The sequence below is a fragment of the Danio rerio genome, chromosome 2 (assembly GCF_052040795.2).
Source record: "Danio rerio strain M-AB ecotype USA chromosome 2, GRCz13ab, whole genome shotgun sequence".
Classification (NCBI taxonomy): Eukaryota; Metazoa; Chordata; class Actinopteri; order Cypriniformes; family Danionidae; genus Danio; species Danio rerio.
Window position 1 is genome coordinate 60,364,126 of NC_141022.1, and position 25,690 is coordinate 60,389,815.

The window sequence follows — 25,690 nt, forward strand, 5'->3', positions numbered from 1 at the left end:
TCAGTTGTTTGTGTGTGATTCTAGGACACTTTGACTTATTTTCAGTTGTTTGTGTGTGGTTCTAGGACATTTAGACTTGTTTTCAGTTGTTTGTGTGTGGTTCTAGGACATTTAGACTTGTTTTCAGTTGTTTGTGTGTGGTTCTAGGACATTTAGACTTGTTTTCAGTTGTTTGTGTGTGGTTCTAGGACATTTAGACTTGTTTTCAGTTGTTTGTGTGTGGTTCTAGGACATTTAGACTTGTTTTCAGTTGTTTGTGTGTGATTCTAGGACATTTAGACTTGTTTTCAGTTGTTTGTGTGTGATTCTAGGACACTTTGACTTATTTTCAGTTGTTTGTGTGTGGTTCTAGGACATTTAGACTTGTTTTCAGTTGTTTGTGTGTGATTCTAGGACACTTTGACTTATTTTCAGTTGTTTGTGTGTGGTTCTAGGACATTTAGACTTGTTTTCAGTTGTTTGTGTGTAGGTTCTAGGACACTTTAACTTGTTTTCAGTTGTTTGTGTGTGGTTCTAGGACATTTAGACTTGTTTTCAGTTGTTTGTGTGTGGTTCTAGGACATTTAGACTTGTTTTCAGTTGTTTGTGTGTGGGTTCTAGGACACTTTAACTTGTTTTCAGTTGTTTGTGTGTGGTTCTAGGACATTTAGACTTGTTTTCAGTTGTTTGTGTGTGGTTCTAGGACATTTAGACTTGTTTTCAGTTGTTTGTGTGTGGTTCTAGGACACTTTAACTTGTTTTCAGTTGTTTGTGTGTGGTTCTAGGACATTTAGACTTGTTTTCAGTTGTTTGTGTGTGGTTCTAGGACATTTAGACTTGTTTTCAGTTGTTTGTGTGTGCATGGTTCTAGGACATTTAGACTTGTTTTCTGCTGTTTGTGTGTGGTTCTAGGACATTTAGACTTGTTTTCAGTTGTTTGTGTGTGGGTTCTAGGACACTTTAACTTGTTTTCAGTTGTTTGTGTGTGGTTCTAGGACATTTAGACTTGTTTTCAGTTGTTTGTGTGTGGTTCTAGGACATTTAGACTTTTTTTCAGTTGATTGTGTGTGGTTCTAGGACATTTAGACTTGTTTTCAGTTGTTTGTGTGTGGTTCTAGGACATTTAGACTTGTTTTCAGTTGTTTGTGTGTGGTTCTAGGACATTTAGACTTGTTTTCAGTTGATTGTGTGTGGTTCTAGGACATTTAGACTTGTTTTCAGTTGTTTGTGTGTGGTTCTAGGACATTTAGACTTGTTTTCAGTTGTTTGTGTGTGCATGGTTCTAGGACATTTAGACTTGTTTTCAGTTGTTTGTGTGTGGTTCTAGGACATTTAGACTTGTTTTCAGTTGTTTGTGTGTGGTTCTAGGACATTTAGACTTGTTTTCAGTTGTTTGTGTGTGGTTCTAGGACATTTAGACTTGTTTCCAGTTGTTTGTGTGTGGTTCTAGGACATTTAGACTTGTTTTCAGTTGTTTGTGTGTGGTTCTAGGACATTTAGACTTGTTTTCAGTTGTTTGTGTGTGGTTCTAGGACATTTAGACTTGTTTTCAGTTGTTTGTGTGTGGTTCCAGGACATTTAGACTTGTTTTTAGTTGTTTGTGTGTGGTTCTAGGACACTTTGACTTGTTTTCAGTTGTTTGTGTGTGGTTCTAGGACATTTAGACTTGTTTTCAGTTGTTTGTGTGTGGTTGTTCTAGGACATTTAGACTTGTTTTCAGTTGTTTGTGTGTGGTTCTAGGACATTTAGACTTGTTTTCAGTTGTTTGTGTGTGGTTCTAGGACATTTAGACTTGTTTTCAGTTGTTTGTGTGTGGTTCTAGGACACTTTGACTTGTTTTCAGTTGTTGATGTGTGGTTCTAGGACATTTAGACTTGTTTTCAGTTGTTTATGTGTGGTTCTAGGACATTTAGACTTGTTTTCAGTTGTTTGTGTGTGGTTGTTCTAGGACATTTAGACTTGTTTTCAGTTGTTTGTGTGTGGTTCTAGGACATTTAGACTTGTTTTCAGTTGTTTGTGTGTGGTTGTTCTAGGACACTTTAACTTGTTTTCAGTTGTTTGTGTGTGGTTCTAGGACATTTAGACTTGTTTTCAGTTGTTTGTGTGTGGTTCTAGGACATTTAGACTTGTTTTCAGTTGTTTGTGTGTGGTTCTAGGACACTTTGACTTGTTTTCAGTTGTTGATGTGTGGTTCTAGGACATTTAGACTTGTTTTCAGTTGTTTGTGTGTGGTTCTAGGACATTTAGACTTGTTTTCAGTTGTTTGTGTGTAGTTCTAGGACATTTAGACTTGTTTTCAGTTGTTTGTGTGTGGTTCTAGGACACTTTGACTTGTTTGTGTGTGGTTCTAGGACATTTAGACTTGTTTTCAGTTGTTTGTGTGTGGTTCTAGAACATTTAGACTTGTTTTCAGTTGTTTGTGTGTGATTCTATGACACTTTGACTTGTTTTCAGTTGTTTGTGTGTGGTTCTAGGACATTTAGACTTGTTTTCAGTTGTTTGTGTGTGGTTGTTCTAGGACATTTAGACTTGTTTTCAGTTGTTTGTGTGTGGTTCTAGGACATTTAGACTTGTTTTCAGTTGTTTGTGTGTGGTTGTTCTAGGACACTTTAACTTGTTTTCAGTTGTTTGTGTGTGGTTCTAGGACATTTAGACTTGTTTTCAGTTGTTTGTGTGTGGTTCTAGGACATTTAGACTTGTTTTCAGTTGTTTGTGTGTGGTTCCAGGACATTTAGACTTGTTTTTAGTTGTTTGTGTGTGGTTCTAGGACACTTTGACTTGTTTTCAGTTGTTTGTGTGTGGTTCTAGGACATTTAGACTTGTTTTCAGTTGTTTGTGTGTGGTTGTTCTAGGACATTTAGACTTGTTTTCAGTTGTTTGTGTGTGGTTCTAGGACATTTAGACTTGTTTTCAGTTGTTTGTGTGTGGTTCTAGGACATTTAGACTTGTTTTCAGTTGTTTGTGTGTGGTTCTAGGACACTTTGACTTGTTTTCAGTTGTTGATGTGTGGTTCTAGGACATTTAGACTTGTTTTCAGTTGTTTATGTGTGGTTCTAGGACATTTAGACTTGTTTTCAGTTGTTTGTGTGTGGTTGTTCTAGGACATTTAGACTTGTTTTCAGTTGTTTGTGTGTGGTTCTAGGACATTTAGACTTGTTTTCAGTTGTTTGTGTGTGGTTGTTCTAGGACACTTTAACTTGTTTTCAGTTGTTTGTGTGTGGTTCTAGGACATTTAGACTTGTTTTCAGTTGTTTGTGTGTGGTTCTAGGACATTTAGACTTGTTTTCAGTTGTTTGTGTGTGGTTCTAGGACACTTTGACTTGTTTTCAGTTGTTGATGTGTGGTTCTAGGACATTTAGACTTGTTTTCAGTTGTTTGTGTGTGGTTCTAGGACATTTAGACTTGTTTTCAGTTGTTTGTGTGTAGTTCTAGGACATTTAGACTTGTTTTCAGTTGTTTGTGTGTGGTTCTAGGACACTTTGACTTGTTTGTGTGTGGTTCTAGGACATTTAGACTTGTTTTCAGTTGTTTGTGTGTGGTTCTAGAACATTTAGACTTGTTTTCAGTTGTTTGTGTGTGATTCTATGACACTTTGACTTGTTTTCAGTTGTTTGTGTGTGGTTCTAGGACATTTAGACTTGTTTTCAGTTGTTTGTGTGTGGTTGTTCTAGGACATTTAGACTTGTTTTCAGTTGTTTGTGTGTGGTTCTAGGACATTTAGACTTGTTTTCAGTTGTTTGTGTGTGGTTGTTCTAGGACACTTTAACTTGTTTTCAGTTGTTTGTGTGTGGTTCTAGGACATTTAGACTCGTTTTCAGTTGTTTGTGTGTGGTTCTAGGACATTTAGACTTGTTTTCAGTTGTTTGTGTTCTAGGACATTTAGACTTGTTTTCAGTTGTTTGTGTGTGGTTCTAGGACATTTAGACTTGTTTTCAGTTGTTTGTGTGTGGTTGTTCTAGGACACTTTAACTTGTTTTCAGTTGTTTGTGTGTGGTTCTAGGACATTTAGACTTGTTTTCAGTTGTTTGTGTGTGCATGGTTCTAGGACATTTAGACTTGTTTTCAGTTGTTTGTGTGTGGTTGTTCTAGGACACTTTAACTTGTTTTCAGTTGTTTGTGTGTGGTTCTAGGACATTTAGACTTGTTTTCAGTTGTTTGTGTGTGGTTCTAGGACATTTAGACTTGTTTTCAGTTGTTTGTGTTCTAGGACATTTAGACTTGTTTTCAGTTGTTTGTGTGTGGTTCTAGGACATTTAGACTTGTTTTCAGTTGTTTGTGTGTGGTTGTTCTAGGACACTTTAACTTGTTTTCAGTTGTTTGTGTGTGGTTCTAGGACATTTAGACTTGTTTTCAGTTGTTTGTGTGTGCATGGTTCTAGGACATTTAGACTTGTTTTCAGTTGTTTGTGTGTGGTTCTAGGACATTTAGACTTGTTTTCAGTTGTTTGTGTGTGGTTCTAGGACACTTTGACTTGTTTTCAGTTGTTTGTGTGTGGTTCTAGGACATTTAGACTTGTTTTCAGTTGTTTGTGTGTAGTTCTAGGACATTTAGACTTGTTTTCAGTTGTTTGTGTGTGGTTCTAGGACACTTTGACTTGTTTGTGTGTGGTTCTAGGACATTTAGACTTGTTTTCAGTTGTTTGTGTGTGATTCTATGACACTTTGACTTGTTTTCAGTTGTTTGTGTGTGGTTCTAGGACATTTAGACTTGTTTTCAGTTGTTTGTGTGTGGTGCTAGGACATTTAGACTTGTTTTCAGTTGTTTGTGTGTGGTTCTTACTGTAAGAGCTTGCGTGTATATCACGGACGGTTTCGTACCCCCTGCCTCAGTTTCTGTTGTTTTATTGTGGGTACTCTCTCGAGGCATGTCCAAGCACCAGGTAAAGGGTATATAATCAGTGCACTAGGTTTAGTTAGTAGGAGAAGCACTTTAGCAACGAGGCCAGCAGCGTGTAAGTACATTTAGACTTGTTTTCAGTTGTTTGTCTATGGTTCTAGGACATTCTAGGAGTGGTCTTTAATGAACCTAAAAGAGCACATGTAACTCCGCTACTCATCCATTTGCACTGGCTGCCAGTTGCTGCTCGCATCAAATTCAAAGCTCTGATGTTTGCTTACAAAGCAACTTCTGGCTTTGCTCCTTCTTATCTGCTCTCACTTCTGCAGATTTATGAGCCCTCCAGAAACTTGCGTTCAGTGGATGAACGTCGCCTCATGGAAGAAATCACTTGTTGGAATAAACTCCCTAACAGCATCAGAACGGCAGAGTCACTCGCCATCTTCAAGAAACGACTAAAAACTCAACTATTTAGTCTCTACTTTCCTTTCTAATTTGCAATTGCCTCTCTGGTTCTACCGCTAACTGTATTACAAAAAAAAAAATTACTAATGTTTTGCTTCTTAGACTTTACATACCTGAAACTTGTCTACCACTCTTATTCATTGTTGCTCTTATAGTTGTGTAAATTGCTTCCTTGTCCTCATTTGTAAGTCGCTTTGGATAAAAGCGTCTGCTAAATGACTAAATGTAAATGATTAAGAGTCGACCATGTAAACAGCAGTTTTGATGACCTTAATCCAAATAAAATCCTAATGGAACTAAAGAGAAATTGAATTGGATTATGCCGAATTTATTTGCATTATTGAAGTGCAGTACAGACATGTTGTTTGTCACCACAATTAAACTATTACCATAGTGCGTATTTTGTGACAGGATAGTCTACACACACACACACACACACACACACACACACACACACACACACACACACACACACACACACACACACACACACACACGCGGCTGTTTGACACCACTCTCTGCATCTACCGAGTCAGTGAAGGACCAGAGACACACACATTGCAAATCAAAAAGGGTTTTCCCCTTACGGCATGCGGTATCAAATTTCATTAAAACTACACTCTTCCAACAATTCATAATCTCATCCGATATCTCGTTTATCCCAACATCAACGCTAGTGAGGCGACCGAATTTCAGCATTGTTTTTAGCGACATGAGAAAATCGAACTATTTTAATTTGATCTGCGGGAATGTTTATATCTCGCCACAGGTATTCTGGAGACAGCAGCTTTGTGGGTTTATTATAAAGGAAATACTTGTTCAGGTGAGACTCTTCATGCCATATCGCCTCTATGGAGTTTTCACGATCGATATTCATCTGCTGACGGCAAGTTTTAGTCAGCTGATAAACGTCCTGCAACATGCCACCGAATGCTGCAGCGGTGTAATAATAATCTCCTTCTCCATCAGGAATGAACGCTGCAGATTCCCGTCTTCGTTCATATGTGAATTTATTCCTCGGAAAGTCATAAAACCAGGGGTGAATTATACCCACCAGTCGACCCAAAGTCTCTGCTCCCCAGTGGCCATAGAACTTAGTATCCACGTCAAGGCAGAAAATAAAGTCGGTTTCGTTTATTAGTTCGTTTGCTATGAGTTTTTCCAGTATCTCCATCCTGCCCATGCTGATGTCCTGCCATCTGTCCAAACTGGGCACTCTCCTGACGGTCAAACGATGGTTTTCTGACATCTTCACTTCGGGAACTGCTTCTGGTTTATCTGTGAACAGGTAATAATGCACTCGATACCCAATAAAGTAATGCTGCTCCGCCGACTCCAGAAGATCTTTCAGGAATCGTGTGTATCTAATAAAAACAATGAGATTTAAGACGGTTAATTTCATTCATTCATTTTCTTTTCGGCTTAGTCCCTTTATTAATCTGTGGTTGCCACTGTGGAATGATCCGCTAGTTCATTGGATTGAACCGCCAACTTATCCAGCGAATGCCCTTCCAGCTGCAACCCATCTCTGGGAAACATCCATACACTACGGACAATTTAGCCGACCCAATTCACCTGTACCGCATGTTTTTGGACTGTTGGGGAAACCGGAGCACCCAGAGGAAACCCACGTGAACGCAGGGAGAACATGCAAACTCCACACAGAAATGCCAACTGACCCAGCCAAGGCTAGAACCAGTGACCTTCTTGCTATGAGGTGACTGCACTACCTACTGTGCCACCGCATCGCCTACACTTAGTTTTTTTATTTATATTTATGTCATTCATCAAAATATATTAAAAGAAAATTAAATGAAAAAAAATTATCACAAAACAATACAAACACAAAACAAAACACACACAAAAAACAAACAAAACAATAAAAAACTACAACATAAAAACAACAAAACAATACAAAACAATTTAAAAGAAAAGAAAACACAAAACAAAACAAAAGCACAACACTACACAACACAAAACAATTTAAATCAAAACACAAAACCCAAAATGAAACAAAACACAAAACAAGCACACAAAAAAAACATTAAAACAAAGCACAAAAACATTAAAACTACAAAACAATTCTTATCAAAACACAAAAGACGAGACGAGACAAAACAAGCACAAAACGAAATGAACACAACAAAACACAAAATTACACAAAACAAAACACAAATAAAGACAATAAAACAAAACACAAAACAGAAAACAACTCAAAAACTACAAAAAATAAAAAAAATAAACTACAAAACAATTCAAAACAAAACCAAATAAAACAAAGAAAAATTAAACAAAACACAAACCAAAACAATGAAACAAAACACAAAACAAAGAAACAACACAAAACTACAAAACAAAACAAAACAAGCACAAATCTAAGCAAAGCATAACACAAAAGAACACAACACAACACAAAACAATTTAAATCAAAACACAACAAAACAAAAACACAACAAAACACAAAATGACGCAAAACAAAACACAAAACAAAACACAAAATGAAACAAAACACAAATAAAAACAATAAAACAAAGCACAAAAAACAACACAATGACTACAAAACAATACAAAACAATTCAAAACAAAACCAAATAACACAAAACAAAAAATGAAACAAAAAACAAACCAGAACAATAAAACAAAGCACAAAACAAAGAAACGACACAAAAAATACAAAACAATTAAAAAACAAAAAAAAAACAAAAAACAAAACAAAGCACAACACAAAATAAAGCACAACACAAAACAATTTAAATCAAAACACAACAAAACAAAAACACAAAACAAAACCCAAAATGACACAAAACAAAACAAACACAAAATAAAACACAAAATTAAACAAATAATTTTAAAAACCCAATAAAACACAGAACAAAACAAAAAGCCCAAAAACTACAAAATACAAAACACAAAACAAAACCCAAAACAAGCACAAAATGAAACAATACACAAATCAAAAAAATAAAACAAACCACAAAAAACAACAACACAATAACTACAAAACAATACAAAACAATTCAAAACAAAACCAAATAACACAAAACAAAAAACAACAAAAAAACAAGAACAAAACAAAGCACAACACAAAACAAAGCACAACACAAAACAATTTAAATCAAAACACAACAAAACAAAACACAAAATGACACAAAACAAAACACAAACCAAGCACAAAACGAAACAAAAAATAAAACAAAAAACTAACAAAACAAACTAACAAAGACAAAACAAAACAAGCACAGAATGAAACAAAACACAAATGAAAACAATAAAACAAAGCACAAAAAATGACAAAAACTACAAAACAATACAAAACAATTTAAAACAAATGAACAAAACAGGCACGAAACAAAAACACAAAACAAAAATTGAAAAAAAAAAAAAAACATAAATAAATAAAAATAAAACATTGCATAGGGCCGCATGATGGCGCAGTGGGTAGCACAATTGCCTCACAGCAAGAAGGTTGCTGGTTCGAGCCTCGGCTGGGTCAGTTGGCATTTCTGTGTGGAGTTTGCATGTTCTCCCTGTGTTTGCATGGGTTTCCTCCGGGTGCTCTGGTTTCCCCCACAAGTCCAAACACATGTGCTATAGGGGAATTGAACAAGCTAAATTGGCCATAGTGTATGTTAGCGTGTGCAAGAGTGTGTGGGTGTTCCCCAGTGCTGGGTTGTGGCTGGAAGGGCATCCGCTGCGTAAAACCTGAGCTGGAAAAGTTGGCAGTTCATTCTGCTGTGGCGACCCCTGATTCATAAAGTAATTAAGCCAAAAAAATGAATGAATGAATGAAAACAAAGCACAAAACAAAAACAACACAAAAACTACAATACAAATCAAAACAAAACCAAACAAAACAAAAACAAAACACAAAATGAAATAAAACAATGAAAGCACAAAACAAAAACAACAAATTAATACAAAACGATTCACAACAAACGATTCAAAACAAAAAACAAAACACAAAATGAAACAAAACACAAATCAAAGCAATAAAACAAAGCACAAAAAACATAAAAACTACAAAACAATACACAACAAACAATTCAAAACAAAAAACAGAAAACAAAACAGAAACTAAAACAAAACACAAAACAAAAAAAAAAAAACTAAACAAAAGACACAAAACAACAAAACTATACAAAACAATTCAAAACAAACAATAAAAAACAAAACAAAAAACACAAAACAACAAAACTATACAAAACAATTAAAAAAAACACAAAATGAAACAAAACACAAATCACAACAATCAAACAAAGCACAAAAAACACAAAAACTACAAAACAATACAAAACAGTTCAAAACAAAACAAAAAACACAAAAACAACAAAACAATTCAAAACAAAAAACTCAAAACAAAAAATAAAACAAATCAAAATACAACACAAAAAACACAAAACAAATGTCAAATCAAAACTTCTGGTTTCTTTGGTTCGGCTCAGTTCTTTATTTATCAGAGCCAAAATTAGTTCATCAATTCCCCTGTAGCGCATGTGTTTGGACTGTGGGGAAAGCCGGAGCACCCGGAGGAAACCCACGCCAACACGGGGAGAACATGCTAACTCCACACAGAAATGCACATTGTCCCAGTCGAGGCTCAAATCAGCGACCTACTTGCTGTGAGGTCACAGTGCTAACCACCAAGCCACCGTGCCACGCTAGTTAATTTGTATATATAAACAAAACTCACTTTCCCAAAGCGAAGAAGGTGGTGGCTATAGTGAAGTTATGTTGTTTATACATGAAATCAACCAGTGTGGGGTCAAAGTTTCCCTCCCAAATGACTGGAGCAAGCCAAGGTGACAAAGAAACAACATCTGTTCGCCTGTATAAAACACACACACACACACACACACACACACACACACACACACACACACACACACACGGATCAGTCCATATTTATAAGTGTAAATGGGTTAAAGTAGATCACTGCTAAAAGCATAACAACTCTCTTTACCCTTTTACCACACTAGGTTGATTGTAATGAAACCTATGGAAAAAAAGAAAAAAACACCCATTTCAAAGGTTATAATTATGCACAAAATGCATTTCTTTGATATGAAATAAAGACAAGAAAAGAAAAAGTCTTGTAAGATATTGTTAACTAAAATCAAATCACTTTTATTGTCACATCATCAGCAGTGCTATGAGATGTGTACTACGTACAGTTGGTGAATCTAATCTAATCTAAAATGCAGTTTATTACAAGATGTTTGTAGCATAATTCACGACACCAACCCAGACATTACAGTTTTTTACAATGGCTATGACAGTTTTTTCAATACATTCAACAAGTTTGCTAAACTCTTACCATGATTAGCCCAACATCCGTCTTTGTTGGCTGTACAATTTACACATTTCTTGTTGCTTTGACACAAAATGCACCCAGTTAACGCCAATTTAAAATGTTTTACCTTCTTTTAAACACAAGCACAACCAAGAGCAAAACAATGTAATTTTACAGTCAAATTTACAAATGCTTTCACACAGAATATCAGAACAGATAACACCATGTTAAACAGAACTTATATAGGATAAAGTCAAAGTGAATTGTGAATTGAAATACAAATATATTACCTGTATTGTTTCCATTGCCAATAAGAAACAACAAGGCACAGCTGATGCAATATACTTATTGCAATAAATATATAACCACAGCTGATGCCCATCTAGAAAGCACACTCATGTGTTGAGTTTTTCCCAATCACATGATCATCTGTTCTAAAAGAGGACTCTTGAGGTTTTTGAAAGGAACAGTGAGTTGTTGGAGAAAAGGAATTTATTTTCATTACTTTTGTATTTTTTTTTATTAGGAAAATGTTTAGACTAACAACAGATTAATCAATCTTTTCTATTGTATTATAAAACATCTTGACCAGACAAACTTCCTTTTTTTTTGCTGTGCTGCATACTTTTTAGAAGAACTGCTGACAAGTGGAAATAGCAGAATAAGAATAAATTGAGGGTGGGGGCCTTTGTTCCAGAACTACAGTATAGACATGTCACAAGTTGTCATGATGCTTGTAGAAGTGTGAAATATATTAAAGATGCACATGATTGTTCAGTTCTGGTATGCAGAGAAGGGTTGCAGAAAGAGAAAGTAATGTCTTGGGGTTACAAAGGGCTAATGAAGGACTGCAGAATGACTGACAAGTGATGTTACACCAAAACTCCACCTGTTAAGATCGGTTGTGTATATATGCTGGAGTCAGGAAATGTATGTTAGTTGCGAACCTCTTGAATGTAATTCTTGTATTGCATTGGGGTAACGTAACCCAGAGCTCTGTCATCCAATTATTCATTTGTACCTAATAAATTACTAATATTTTTGGCATTGAAGAAAACCCTCTCCAGACCTTTTCTTATTGAACACGCATGGAATTGGCTTGATATTCCAACAGAGTGCATCAAAGAACTCCGTCACCAATACATCCAGGTAAGGTTATGCAATACAGTCATTAATGTACTATACACAGTGGGTTTCACAGTTAACTACTCTATAAACCTGGAGTTCATTAGCACATACAGTAGATATACAGTACACTACAGCATTTGCAAACACTGTGTCTAATTACTTTAAGAGAGTCATGAAGTTGGAGGCCAGTCAAGTTCCACATGGAATTATCTATGTTGACGAGGCTGGGGATGTCGCCTTGGGAGAAACATAATTGGTCAAAGGGCCACAGTTACCGTGAAGATATCAAGTGTAATGTGGATGAGAACATGTGGCCAAATGCAGAAGACCGGGCAGATTAACAGTAGATTACTTTGTTTTGTTTATTTATTGTAATCGCGGTGCTTTTTCTTTTTGTATATCTTGCAATGATGTAGTTTTGCAAATAAAGTCTGTCCTGCAGCAATTCTGTGTCTGTATTTTTTAACATAAACTGTAAATTTTATAAAGCATTTTTTTCCTTAATTTTTTTGTATTGAATTTTTGCAATAAAAGAAAGAAAATGCCTGCATTTACTAAACCCAACAAAATAAAAACTGTAGAGAGGCTTCAAATATTTGAGGCTTCAATTGTGTATATTTACCTAGCAGAACCACTGGTTCCCAGGCACGAGAGCGCACTTACCTACTGGGCTGCTAATCAGGCCCGTCTGCCAGAAGCTGCACTACTCGCTAGAAAATACCTTTCCGCTGCATGTACGAGCGTCGGTAGTAAAAGAACCTTTAGCTCAGTATCTAATATCCTAAACGAGAAAAGAAATCGTTTAAGCTGCGACAAAGCAGAAATGCTTTTATTTGTGAAGAAGAACTTACCCCTTACACTTAAATAAGGGAATTGAATGAGATGTTGTGAGCAGATCTTCAGAATTGTTATTGTTGATGTCACTTAACAAGAACGTTAAAAAAAGTAATACGTTTGCTGTTCGATGATGCAGAGACATAAACTTTTGTAGGGAATTTCTAAACGATTGTGAGAAATGCTTTATGATCCAGTTAGTCTTTAGTGAATATCATAAAAAAGTTCAGATTAAAATGTTTGATGGTTATAAAACAGAAATGCTTGATTGTAAAGAAAGTTTTAGCTATATTTCACATGGATTTGAGGGAAATGCTTTGTAAAGCAGGATGCTTTTCATATTTAACCAGTATTACAGTTTTTTTACAATGTCTATGACAGTTTTTTCAATACATTTAACAAGTTTGCTAAACTCTTAACGCAGCAACACACCTAAAACACACAATTGACAAAACAGTTAATTTCATGCTCAAAATCACACATTGTAAACTAAACCCCTAAACTAATGTTCAAAATACAGTAATAAATGACCACACTACACCATGTCTAACAAAACACTGCAAACATGTTTCAAAATGAAATAATTGTTCAAAACACAAACACATGTTCTCTTCCAACAGCAACATTCAGTCAATCAGACCACACTGACAATAAAACACTATCATCAGTTAAATTTACAGAAACTGCATTAGTTTGTGTCAGCTTTGCCCTTATATTTGAAGCCTCTCTACAGTTTTCATTTTGTTGGGTTTAGTAAATGCATTTTCTTTTTTTTACTGCAAAAGTTCAATGCAAAAATAAAGAAAAAAATTGCTTTATAAAATTTACAGTTGATGTAAAAAAATACAGACACAGAATTTCTGCAATAGACTTTATTTGCAAAAGGAAATCACTGCAAGATATACAAACAGAAAAAGCACCACAATTACAATAAAAAAACAAAGTATTTTTCTATTCTGCCTCGTCTTCTGCATTTGCCCGACTTCTTCTCTGGCCCGGTATGGTAACGATGGCCCTTTAACCTATTATGTTTCTCCTACGGCGACGCCTTTTCGCCAAGTTGAAGCCAGCCTCGTCAACATAGATAATTCCATGTGGTACTTGATTGACCTCCAGCTTCATGACTCTCTAAAAGTAATTAGACACAGTGTAAATGGTTCACTGTACTATAACTAATGTATGTACTACTGAACTCCAGGTTTATAGAGTAGGTTACTGCAAAACACACTGTGCCTTGTAAAGTAATGACTGTATTGCATAACCTTACCTGGACGTATTGGTGACGGAGTTCTGCAATGTTCTCACTGTTCCTTTCAAAAACCTCATGAGTCTTTTTTTAGAACATACAGTATGATCATGTGATCTGAAAAATCTCAACACATGAGTGTGCTTTCTAGATGGGCATCAGCTGTGTATATGTATATATGTCCTAAAAGAGAACTCATGAGGTTTTATGGGAGATATGTCATAAATATGGGAGATGGGAGCTGTCATAAATATATATATACACACACACACACAAATACATACATGTATATACAGGATGCTTTTCGAATTTAACCAGTATTAAACAGTTAATATCTTCAAAACTGTTTATACTTAAAATCACCAGCTTGCTGTTCAGATTATAAAATCTGTTTTTGACTGTGATGAGTGATTTTGAGCATAATTGTTTTTTAGAATAAAAATGGCATTGTTTATATTTAGTTATGTTAATATAAATTATTCATTCATTCATTTTCTTGTCGGCTTAGTCCCGGGGTCCCCACAGCGGAATAAACCTGCCAACTTACAATAAGTTTTTACGCAGGCAGAGAGAACATGCAAACTTCACACAGAAACGCCAACTGGGTTGGCATTTCTGTGTGGAGTTTGCATGTTCTCCCCGTGTTGGCATGGGTTTCATCCGGGTGCTCTGGTTTCCCCCACAGTCCAAACACATGCGCTATTGGTGAATTGGGTAAGCTTGTCCGTAGTGTAAATGTGTAAAAGCAAGAGTGTATGGGTGTTTCCCAGTGATGAGTTGCAGCTGGAAGGACATTCGCTGTGTAAAATATATGCTGGATAAGTTGCCGGCTAATTCCTCTGTGGCAACCCCAGATTATTAAAGGGACTAAGCCGACAAGAAAATAAATGAATGAATGAAGAAACTAATTACTGAAAGTATAAGGTTTATATCAAAAGGGGGCGAGGCTAGAAGTCCCACACTAAAGGGGGGGGGGGCATAAGACATTAATTATTTTGACAGGTGGTCCATCATATAACTCTCTCTTTTCTACATTTTTTGGGGGTTTTTTCTATTTACATGTGTTTTCTTAACTTGCAGTTTGTTTGAGTTCTTTTGGCCAACGCAGAAATGAGTTTCTTTCTACTAAAACAACATAATGTAAAAACACTCACCCTTTTAGCACACTGGGATTGTAGTGAAACCTGAAACACAGGAATAAGTAAAAAAAAAGAAAAAGTCACCCAGACATTTTAGACAATTCCATCCATATGCATTCATTCAATCCTCTGTATAAACTAAAGTCCAGCACTCATAAATAATTATTAACCTTCACTAGTGATCTAATCAGTACCATAAAAACAACCATATAAACCGAGAATAATTAATTATTTAATGACTCAAGACTAAAGTTATGTATACAAAAGTTTGCAACCCAGACTTATTCTGATTATGTACCGACTGTATGTATTTCTGGAGATAGCGAAACATGTCCCAGGAGGTGACCCATCACCCCTTCCCTAACTCAGTCGGTAGTGTTTTTAAAAGCACCAATTGACCCGTCACCCCCTCCCCTAAACCCAATCGACAGTTTTTTCAAAAGCACCGATTGACTCACCCAACCAACTTCCTTAAACCCAATCGACAGTGTTTTCAAAAGCACCGACTGACCCGTCACCCCCTTCCCTAACCCAACAAGTAGTGTTTTTAAAAGCACTGTTTGACCCGTTACCACCTTCCTTAAACCCAATCGATAGTGTTTTCAAAAGCACCATTTGACCCGCCCACCGCCTTCCCTAAACCCAACCGACAGTGTTTTCAAAAGCACCGACTGACCCGCCCACCACCTTCCTTAAACCCAATCAATTGTGTTTTTAAAAGCACAGATTGACCCATCACCCTCTTCCCTAAACCCAACCGATGGTGTTTTCAAAAGCACCGATTGACCCGCCCACCACCTTCCCTAAACCCAACTGTTACGTCCTTTTAGATGTTAATATTAAACTAGGAGTAGATGACAATAACATACATCAGTTTAATGTGTGTGACAAGCGGATGGAGAAAGAAATAAACTGAATCAAATAATCACTGCAATTATTTATTGCCCATATATCCCATGAAAACCAGTGAAAATATATTATACAGTGAAAGAAAAATATTTACAATGATTAAATAATGAATTACCTGGGGGGAGAGGAAGTAGTTGAATGTGCTTAAATCAAAGAAATAAATATAACAAAACTCAGTAACTGTTTTCACCAAACTAAACTAAATATGAAAAGAAAAGCATGAAAAGAAACATCTTCAACGTACCAAACGTCTTAACTAAACTGCTCTAACTAAAAACAAAACATACAGAAAACAGCACATTCTCCTGAACCTAATGAACTAATACAAAATATCAATCTGAGTGTTGTATATGTATGTCGCGCGACTTACTTACTCCTACACCTCTCCGAGGCATCACTCAAACATGTCAGTTAACTGGACAATTGCACAAACATTGTTAAATCGCAAACTTTAGACAAGAGCATTAAACAAGCAAAACACATTCTCTCAGACTAGCCCTCGCAAGAGAGACTGTCCTCACAGAGACCCACAGAAAGAATAAGAGCGAGAAGTGGCGAGAAGGAAAGAGACAGAGAGAGAGAGAGATCGCCATTGCAGTTTGGGCTCGGCTTTAAACGCTACGCCAACCAGCGATTGGTGGCGCAAACCCAGCGTCAGCGGCCAACGTCATCAGCACGAAATGCGGATCCTCCAATGCCGTTCGTACCTGTAACACATGCATGAAACGACACACCCACATACAAACGAACGCACACACTTATCCAAAATACGTTCTGCGAGGGAACGTTACACTCACCCTCTTAAGACTAAACATAAAGCAACATTAAGCTCTAGATAAAGTGTCAGCAATGACATTTTCAGATCCTTTCTTATGCTTTATGTTTAAGTTAAAATTTTGTACAATCAACGACCAACGCATAAGGCGTTGATTGTGATTGTACATTCTAGACAGAAACACTAGAGGATTGTGGTCAGTGTATACTGTAACAGGCAAAACTGATGAACCCACGTAAACCTCAAAGAACTGCAACGCCAAAATCAAAGCCAAAGCTTCCTTCTCAATGGTGGAATAATTACGTTGGTGTCTATTAAACTTACGTGAAAAGTAACAGATTGGGTGATCAAAGCCAACATCATCTTCTTGAACAAGCACAGCGCCAGCACCCAAAGAACTGGCATCAACTTCTATTTTAAATGGACGTGAGAAGTCAGGTGCGGCTAGAACAGGTGCACAAGTAAGCAACAACTTAATACTCTCAAAAGCCTGTTGGCATGCATCAGACCATACAAAATCAGATTTTGGACTCAACAAGCTAGTCAAGGGACAAACAACAGTCGAGAAATTACGACAGAAACTCCTGTAATAACCAGCCATTCCTAAAAAGCGGCGCAACTCGCGTCTCGTTGTAGGAATAGGAAACTCAGCTATAGCTGTCACTTTGGCACTCACAGGACGAACTTGACCTTGACCTACTTCTTTGCCCAAATAGGTAATTGTTGCTTTCCCAAATTCACACTTGGCTAAATTAATAGTCAACGAAGCGTCAGATAACCGTTTAAAAACAGTACGAAGTGCAGACAAATGCTCATCCCAGTCACAGGAATAAATTACTAAATCATCGAGGTATGCATGGCAATTTGGAACTCCAGACAATACAATGTTTACGAGGCGCTGGAAAGTTGCGGGAGCGTTTCGTAACCCGAAAGCCATTACTTTGTATTGTAGGAAGTTATCCGGTGTAACGAAAGCTGAAATTTGCGCAGCTCGCGGAGATAATGGTATTTGCCAAAATCCTTTGAGTAGATCTAACTTCGTGACAAATTTCGCCGAACCCAAATTGTCAATACAGTCTTCCATTCTGGGCAATGGATAACTATCTGGCACTGTTACGGAATTTACCTTACGGTAATCCGTGCAAAAACGGAATGTACCGTCAGCTTTTGGCACAAGCAGACACGGAGAGCTCCAGGGACTATGACTATACTCTGCTAGATTATTTTTTAACAGATAATCAACTTCGTCTTTCATCACAGAACGTTTTACATTATTTATTCTGTAAGCATGTTGCTTAATAGGATGATCGCATGTCACTTGAATATCATGCTGTAGCACGTTAGTTTGAGTCGGCACATCACTAAACAGCATCGGATATTCTCGCAACAGTTTGATCATATCACGTCTCTGTGATTCTGACAAAGTATTAAAATAATCTGGCAAATTATCAAGGATCTCCGAATTCAAAAGTCTACCACACATCTTCAAGTCATTACGAAACGTAAAGTCATCATCATCATTGTGACACTCACCCAGAGAAGGCAGCTCACTCACATCAGCAGAGTCACACACAGCAGTGACAGCAGCAACTAAGGGATCAGAGGAAACAGCAGCAAGTTGTTCCTTTTCGAAATTACCAGACACTTTCCTAGGGTAATACAACTTGAGCATGTTAATGTGACAGGTGCGAAATTTTCTTTTTCGATCAGGTGTATTTATCACAAAGTCAGTTTCACTCAGTTTTTTCGACACCTTATAGGGGCCAGAAAAACGAGCGGACAACGCTGAACCGGGTACCGGTAGCAGTACTAAAACATCATCACCAGGTTTAATGTCACGGACAACAGCTTTCCTGTCATACCATCCTTTCATGTCCTCCTGAGCTACGGACAGTGACTCACGTGCAAGAGTGCAAACATTGTGCAAACGTTCTCTAAAACGGCTAACAAAATCCAAAATATTTACTCCTTTTGATTTTTCATTTAACATCCCATCTTTAAGCACTTTAAGAGGCCCGCGAAAGACGTGGCCGAATGTTAAATCTGCCGGAGAAAACCCTAATGACTCCTGAGTAGATTCACGAATTGCAAACAACATTAATGGTATTCCTTCATCCCAGTCTTTTTCAGAGCTCATGCAATATTTTCTCAACATGGATTTTAGTGTTTGATGAAAACGTTCGATAGCTCCCTGACTTTCAGGATGATACGCGCTTGATGTTCGGTGCTTTATGCCTAATGAGGTTAAAACTTGCGCGAACACTTTTGACAGAAAATTCGTACCTTGATCTGTTTGTACGATTTTTGGTAACCCAAAAGTAGAAAAAAATTTGATCATCGCTTTGATCACAACAGATGCAGTAATTTTCCTAAGCGGGATGGCTTCGGGAAAGCGGGTTGCAGAGCACATAATAGTTAATAAAAACTGATTACCTGCTTTCGTCTTTGGAAGAGGACCAACGCAATCCAAAATGACGTGCTCAAATGGTTCGCCAACAATAGGGATCGGAACAAGTGGTGCTGGTGGAATCTTTTGATTTGGTTTGCCAGTGACCTGACAAACATGACAAGTGCGACAGTGAGAAACAACATCCTTCTTTAAGCCAGGCCAGAAGAAATGTTTAAGAATGCGCTTGTAAGTTTTTGTCACACCTAAATGACCAGATAAAGGGTGATCGTGGGCCAAATTTAGCACTTGTTCTCGATAAATTGTAGGCAGAACAATCTGACAAACAACCTCCCATTCATTCTCTACATCTCTGCTAGGACGCCATTTACGCAACAATAATCCATTCTCAATCACATATACACTCAGGTTATTTTTCGTTTGTTTAAAATCTTTGTCAGCCGCAGAAAAACATTTCGTTAAGGACTCATCATCTCGTTGTGCATTTTTAATTCGTTCGTGCGAAATAGGTTCAGTTAAAAGATCACATTCGGACGCATCTGTGGGCGGAGTATTGTCGGAGCGCGTTTCTTTCTCAGCACCTTTAAAACTTTTAAAATCGACCGAAGCAGGATTCTCAGTAAACAAAGGTGGCAAAAATGAGTCAGATAATATTATTTCTTCTCCGATTCTGCGTTTTTGGGCACGAGTGACTACATTCGCTGAAAATACGTCTGGAAACGTGTTAGAAATGTCATCAGCAGGGATAAAACAATCAGGTTTATCAACCACTTCAGGCAAAGATGAAACTTTATCCCCGGCCAAGTCATTTCCGAGAATAAACGCAACACCCTTGACAGGAAAGGAAGGACGTACACCAACTTTGACAAAACCTGAAATCAAATCACACTGCAAGTGAATTCGATGCAAAGGCACCGTTAAAACACCCATCTCAATTCCCTGAACTAGAATGTTGGATCCACAGTAAGTCTGATCAGATAAAGGAAGTGCATTAGAAATTAAAAACGAGTGAAGTGCGCCAGTGTCCCTCAAGATTTTAATTTCTTTCTGCTCTTCAGTATTTCCATTTACAGAAATCAGTCCCTTCATTAAAAATGGCTTAAAGCCAGCGTCAATTTCATTTTCACTAGAGTCAAGTTCAGACAAAGTTTTCACAAAAGCTGCTGGTTTCATTTGCCCTTGCTGATTTTTTCGTTTAAGCACTAAACATTCGGAAATTAAATGTCCGATTTTGTGGCAGTAAAAACACTCTCTAATCTCTTTATTCGTTGGTGAACTACTTTTTGGACGTGTGGAATTTTGAGCCGTGAATGAACTCAATGTCTTGTCAGGTCGGGGTACAGAAAACACGCTCTTGTGCGTTAACACATACTCATCCGCAAGAGTTGCGGCTTGTGACAAAGTCGTGACTTTCTGTTCATTAAGATATGTGACAATTCTCTCAGGCAGGCAATTTTTAAAATCCTCCAGAAGCATCAATTCTCGCAGCGCATTAAAATCTCTCACATTGTTAGCAGCCAACCATTTATCAAAAAGAACTCCCTTGTCACGGGCAAATTCTACGAATGTTTGCTGTGCATTTTTCTTTTGGTTTCTAAAACGTTGTCGATACGCTTCAGGCACTAACTCGTATGCGCGGAGAACAGCGCTCTTAACTGAATCATATTTCAAACTCTCCTCCAAAGTTAAAGCAGAACAAACTTCCTGTGCCTTTCCGACTAATCTACACTGTAGCAAAAGACACCAAACTTCTTTAGGCCAATGAAGTGCGGCAGCCACACGCTCAAACACAGCAAAATAGGAATCCACTTCGGATTCTCTGAAGTGAGGCACTAAAGCAATATGCTTACTAATATCAAAAGCACTAGACGAAACATCACTCAAAAAACTTGCCGAATTATCATTAGCAGCAGGACTTACAGGATTTAACTGCACAGATCGGCCAGAACCAACCTTCATCGAGTCTAACTCGAGCTGTCTAAGTTTTACCTGTGTCTCCGCGTCGATTTCCAATTTACGGATATCCAGGCGCAGCTTCATCTCGGCATGGCGCGTCTCAGCTCGCTCTTGAGCTTCAATCTGCATGCGAGCCAGGCGGACCTTTAGCCTCGCATCACCCCCAGACTCAATTGAAGTCGGGGAAAATGGATGGAAGGGCGGCAAGCCTGTCTTTGCCTCGGTCTCCACCTCGGCATACTCACCCGTCTCCTTCTCCGCATCCACTAAATTATCAGGACTGTGTTCTACAGCCTCTGCACCAGCCTTATCGCCATCCGCATCAGGTAAATTTAAAATTTTGTGTTTAATCAAGTGCTTTAAAACCTCGTCTTTAATAAGGCGCTTTAAAGACTGCCTCACAACAGGAATGCGATAGTGTTCACCTATCTGCAATAAATCGTCTTTCCTACATCGCTCAAAAACTTCCAATGTCGGATTAGCAACAAATGTTTCTAAATCAAAAGTACTCATTGTCTAAATTCTCACAAATAGCCTACTTACTAACAAAAGACCAAAATTGCAAAGAGAGAAAATGATACTATTTCACTGTCACAGTTTTTCTCCTTTTTTTCTCTACACCATCCGCGTACACACACACAAAACTATTATCCGGGACTAAATTAAGATTTTAAATAATTTAAATAGATCCCGGACGAGCCCCCAATTATATGTTACGTCCTTTTAGATGTTAATATTAAACTAGGAGTAGATGACAATAACATACATCAGTTTAATGTGTGTGACAAGCGGATGGAGAAAGAAATAAACTGAATCAAATAATCACTGCAATTATTTATTGCCCATATATCCCATGAAAACCAGTGAAAATATATTATACAGTGAAAGAAAAATATTTACAATGATTAAATAATGAATTACCTGGGGGGAGAGGAAGTAGTTGAATGTGCTTAAATCAAAGAAATAAATATAACAAAACTCAGTAACTGTTTTCACCAAACTAAACTAAATATGAAAAGAAAAGCATGAAAAGAAACATCTTCAACGTACCAAACGTCTTAACTAAACTGCTCTAACTAAAAACAAAACATACAGAAAACAGCACATTCTCCTGAACCTAATGAACTAATACAAAATATCAATCTGAGTGTTGTATATGTATATCGCGCGACTTACTTACTCCTACACCTCTCCGAGGCATCACTCAAACATGTCAGTTAACTGGACAATTGCACAAACATTGTTAAATCGCAAACTTTAGACAAGAGCATTAAACAAGCAAAACACATTCTCTCAGACTAGCCCTCGCAAGAGAGACTGTCCTCACAGAGACCCACAGAAAGAATAAGAGCGAGAAGTGGCGAGAAGGAAAGAGACAGAGAGAGAGAGAGATCGCCATTGCAGTTTGGGCTCGGCTTTAAACGCTACGCCAACCAGCGATTGGTGGCGCAAACCCAGCGTCAGCGGCCAACGTCATCAGCACGAAATGCGGATCCTCCAATGCCGTTCGTACCTGTAACACATGCATGAAACGACACACCCACATACAAACGAACGCACACACTTATCCAAAATACGTTCTGCGAGGGAACGTTACACCAACCGATGTGGTTTTTTAAAGCACAGAGTGACCTGCCCACCCCCCCTTTCCCTAAACCCAAACAAAAGAGTTTTCAAGAGCACCGATTGACCCGCTCAATCCCTTCCCTAAACCCAACCGATGGTGTTTTCAAAAGCACCGATTGACCCGCCCACTCCCTTCCCTAAACCCAACCGATGGTGTTTTCAAAAGCACCGATTGACCCGCCCACTACCTTCCCTAAACCCAACCGATGGTGTTTTCAAAAGCACCGATTGACCCGCCCACCATCTTCCCTAAACCCAACCGATGGTGTTTTCAAAAGCACCGTCCACCAAGGTACATGGCGAGCAACTGGGCAAACTGGTGACAGCGAAAAAGTTGTCCCCACATAGGTAAGCGCTCAGCTGTGAGCGCAAAAAGAAGGCATCATACCGCCCTGTAACTACGTTTTAAAGATGAAATGCAGCCAGATGTACCTCTGGCTCCATAATGCATGCTCTCCAGAATAGTATACAGGGGTACATATCCACAATGAGCATGTGTTGTGTAAAAAGTGACTTTTGTGAACATGTGTAACAGTTTGCAGGGCTATATTGTCTGTGTTGGTGTTGTATATTACGCCACAAACACCTTGTAATAAACTGCAGCATTATATCATTTCAAGATAGACATTATATCATTTCAAACTCCTAAAATGTCAATAAAAGTCACATTGTTAAAATGTAGAGTTGAATTGTCAACATCAGAAGTGGACAGAGCAGAGATAAACATCCCATAATGCAATTCACAACTATTAATGAACACTTGCGAGTCACAAAATTGGAAATCTGTTAAGTATCATATATAAAATTTGACAGTGTATATGAAATAAGAAAAAAATATAGCAAATATATAGCATGTATTCCCTTTGAATGAGGGCCTATACAATTTTATGCCAAGCAATCAGAGATGATATAAAACAATATATGACAGACCCCAGTGATGATCGCAAACAAGGGCTTTCAATGTTTTTAGGGATCGCCACTTGCCTGAAAAAAAGAAAAAAGTTAAACTCATTGAATGATGTTTATATAGGGTGTATGTGGTTGTTTATATTCAGTAAGCAATGGCCTGAAATGCATGAGCTGTGCATCTCTAAAAATCATTAGAATATTATAGTTCTTTATATTTTGCAATTGATGAAAAAAAGCCATGCAACAGACTGATCCCCTCCATGCCACACCACATGGAGTGGTGAATGAGCTGAATTCATACAAAATGAGCCACAAACAAGTTTTCACAGTCCTCAGTGATCCTAGCCCATGCAGATTGCTGGAGAACTACAAATCTGCCAACAAAAGAACTACAAGATCCAGTCATGCACCACTCACACACCTGGCCTAGATCCGGTCTGATTACAAACACACACAGCTGAAGCCGCTCATGAATTGATTACATTCATATATATTCAGCTCACTCTGACACCCTCATTGCTGAGTCTTATGATACTGTTATTACCTTGCTTTGTTTTGTTTGTTTATTCCTGTCTGCTGCCTGCCTTTTTGACCATCTGCCTTTTTACAGTTTTTTACAATGGCTATGACAGTTTTTTAAATACATTTAACAAGTTTGCTAAACTCTTAACGCAGCAACACACCTAAAAAACACAATGCTCAAAATCACACATTGTTAACTAAACCTCTAAACTACTTTTCAAAATACAGTAATAAACACACTACACCATGTCTAACAAAACACTACAAACATGTTTCAAAAAGAAATTATTGTTCAAAACACAAACACATGTTCTCTTCCAACAGCAACATTCAGTCAATCAGACCACACTGACAATAAAAACTCCATCATCAGCTGACATTACAGAAACTGCATTATTGGATGTGTCAGCTCTGCCCTTATATTTGAAGCCTCTCTACAGTTTTTATTTTGTTGGGTTTAGTAAATGCAGGCATTTTCTTTCTTTTACTGCAAAAATTCAATACAAAAAAAATTAAGGAAAAAAATGCTTTATAAAATTTACAGTTTATGTTAAAAAATACAGACACAGAATTGCTGCAGGACAGACTTTATTTGCAAAAGGACATCATTGCAAGATATACAAAAAGAAAAAGCACCACAATTACAATAAACCCCCCCCCCCCAAAGTGATCTACTGTTCTGCCCGGTCTTCTGCATTTGGCCACATGTTCTCATCCACATTACACTTGATATCTTCTATGGCCCAGACCGGTAACTGTTGCCCTTTGGCCTGTTATGTTTCTTCCACGGCGACATCAACTTAGATAATTCCATGTGGTACTTGACTGGCCTCCAACTTCATGACTCTCTTAAAGTAATTAGACACAGTGTTTGCAAATGCTATAGTGTACTGTATATCTACTGTATGTGCTAATGAACTCCAGGTTTATAGAGTAGTTAACTGTGAAACCCACTGTGTATAGTACATTAATGACAGTATTGCATAACCTTACCTGGATGTATTGGTGACGGAGTTCTTTGATGCACTCACTGTTCCTTTCAAAAACCTCAAGAGTCCTCTTTTAGAACAGATGATCATGTGATTGGGAAAAACTCAACACATGAGTGTGCTTTCTAGATGGGCATCAGCTGTGATATATATATATATATATATATATATATATATATATATATATAGATAGATAGATAGATAGATAGATAGATAGATAGATAGATAGATAGATATATATATATGGCCTAAAAGAGAACTCATGAGGTTTTTGAAAGGAACAGTTGTCACACAACCAGCGATCGCTCTCCAGAGATCCAGCTGCATGGTCCTGGCCCTCCATCCCTCCCCCTGTTCTGCCTCCGCCCCGCCTCCCGCCTGAACAGAATTGGAGTGTCTGGAATCCACTCTAGAGGGGGGGCTGTGTCACACAACCAGCGATCGCTCTCCAGAGATCGCTGGTTCTCACACGAACACCAGGACTACACTTCCGCATTTCCCAGGACTACATTTTCATACATGTACTTCTCCCAGACACTCATGCCTGCTCACACATCTAGCTTGATTGCACTCACCAGCTGCACCTTGTCAGAGACTGATATCACACCACTTATAAGCCACTCATGAACCCATCCAGTTTGCCGGGTCTTGTTTACTACTCCAGTGACATTACAACGCGT

General features: G+C 37.8%; 2 protein-coding genes across 2 annotated transcripts in view; both read right to left on the bottom strand.

Annotated features, from left to right (window-relative positions):
* btbd2b (BTB domain containing 2b) overlaps positions 1 to 25,690 on the bottom strand; it is a 1,074,195-nt gene that overhangs the window by 240,570 nt on the left and 807,935 nt on the right. The window lies entirely within an intron of this gene.
* The window catches only part of LOC147846573 (globoside alpha-1,3-N-acetylgalactosaminyltransferase 1), a 30,373-nt gene continuing 10,270 nt past the window's right edge, over positions 5,588 to 25,690 (bottom strand). The window contains exons 3-7 of the mRNA XM_087241783.1: positions 23,521 to 23,574; positions 14,933 to 14,962; positions 10,241 to 10,273; positions 9,971 to 10,105; positions 5,588 to 6,644 (exon numbers count right to left, since the gene is read on the bottom strand). Coding sequence (XP_087097909.1) covers positions 5,954 to 6,644; positions 9,971 to 10,105; positions 10,241 to 10,273; positions 14,933 to 14,962; positions 23,521 to 23,574 — 943 coding nt within the window. The 3' untranslated portion in view covers positions 5,588 to 5,953. The remainder of the gene's footprint in view (positions 6,645 to 9,970; positions 10,106 to 10,240; positions 10,274 to 14,932; positions 14,963 to 23,520; positions 23,575 to 25,690) is intronic.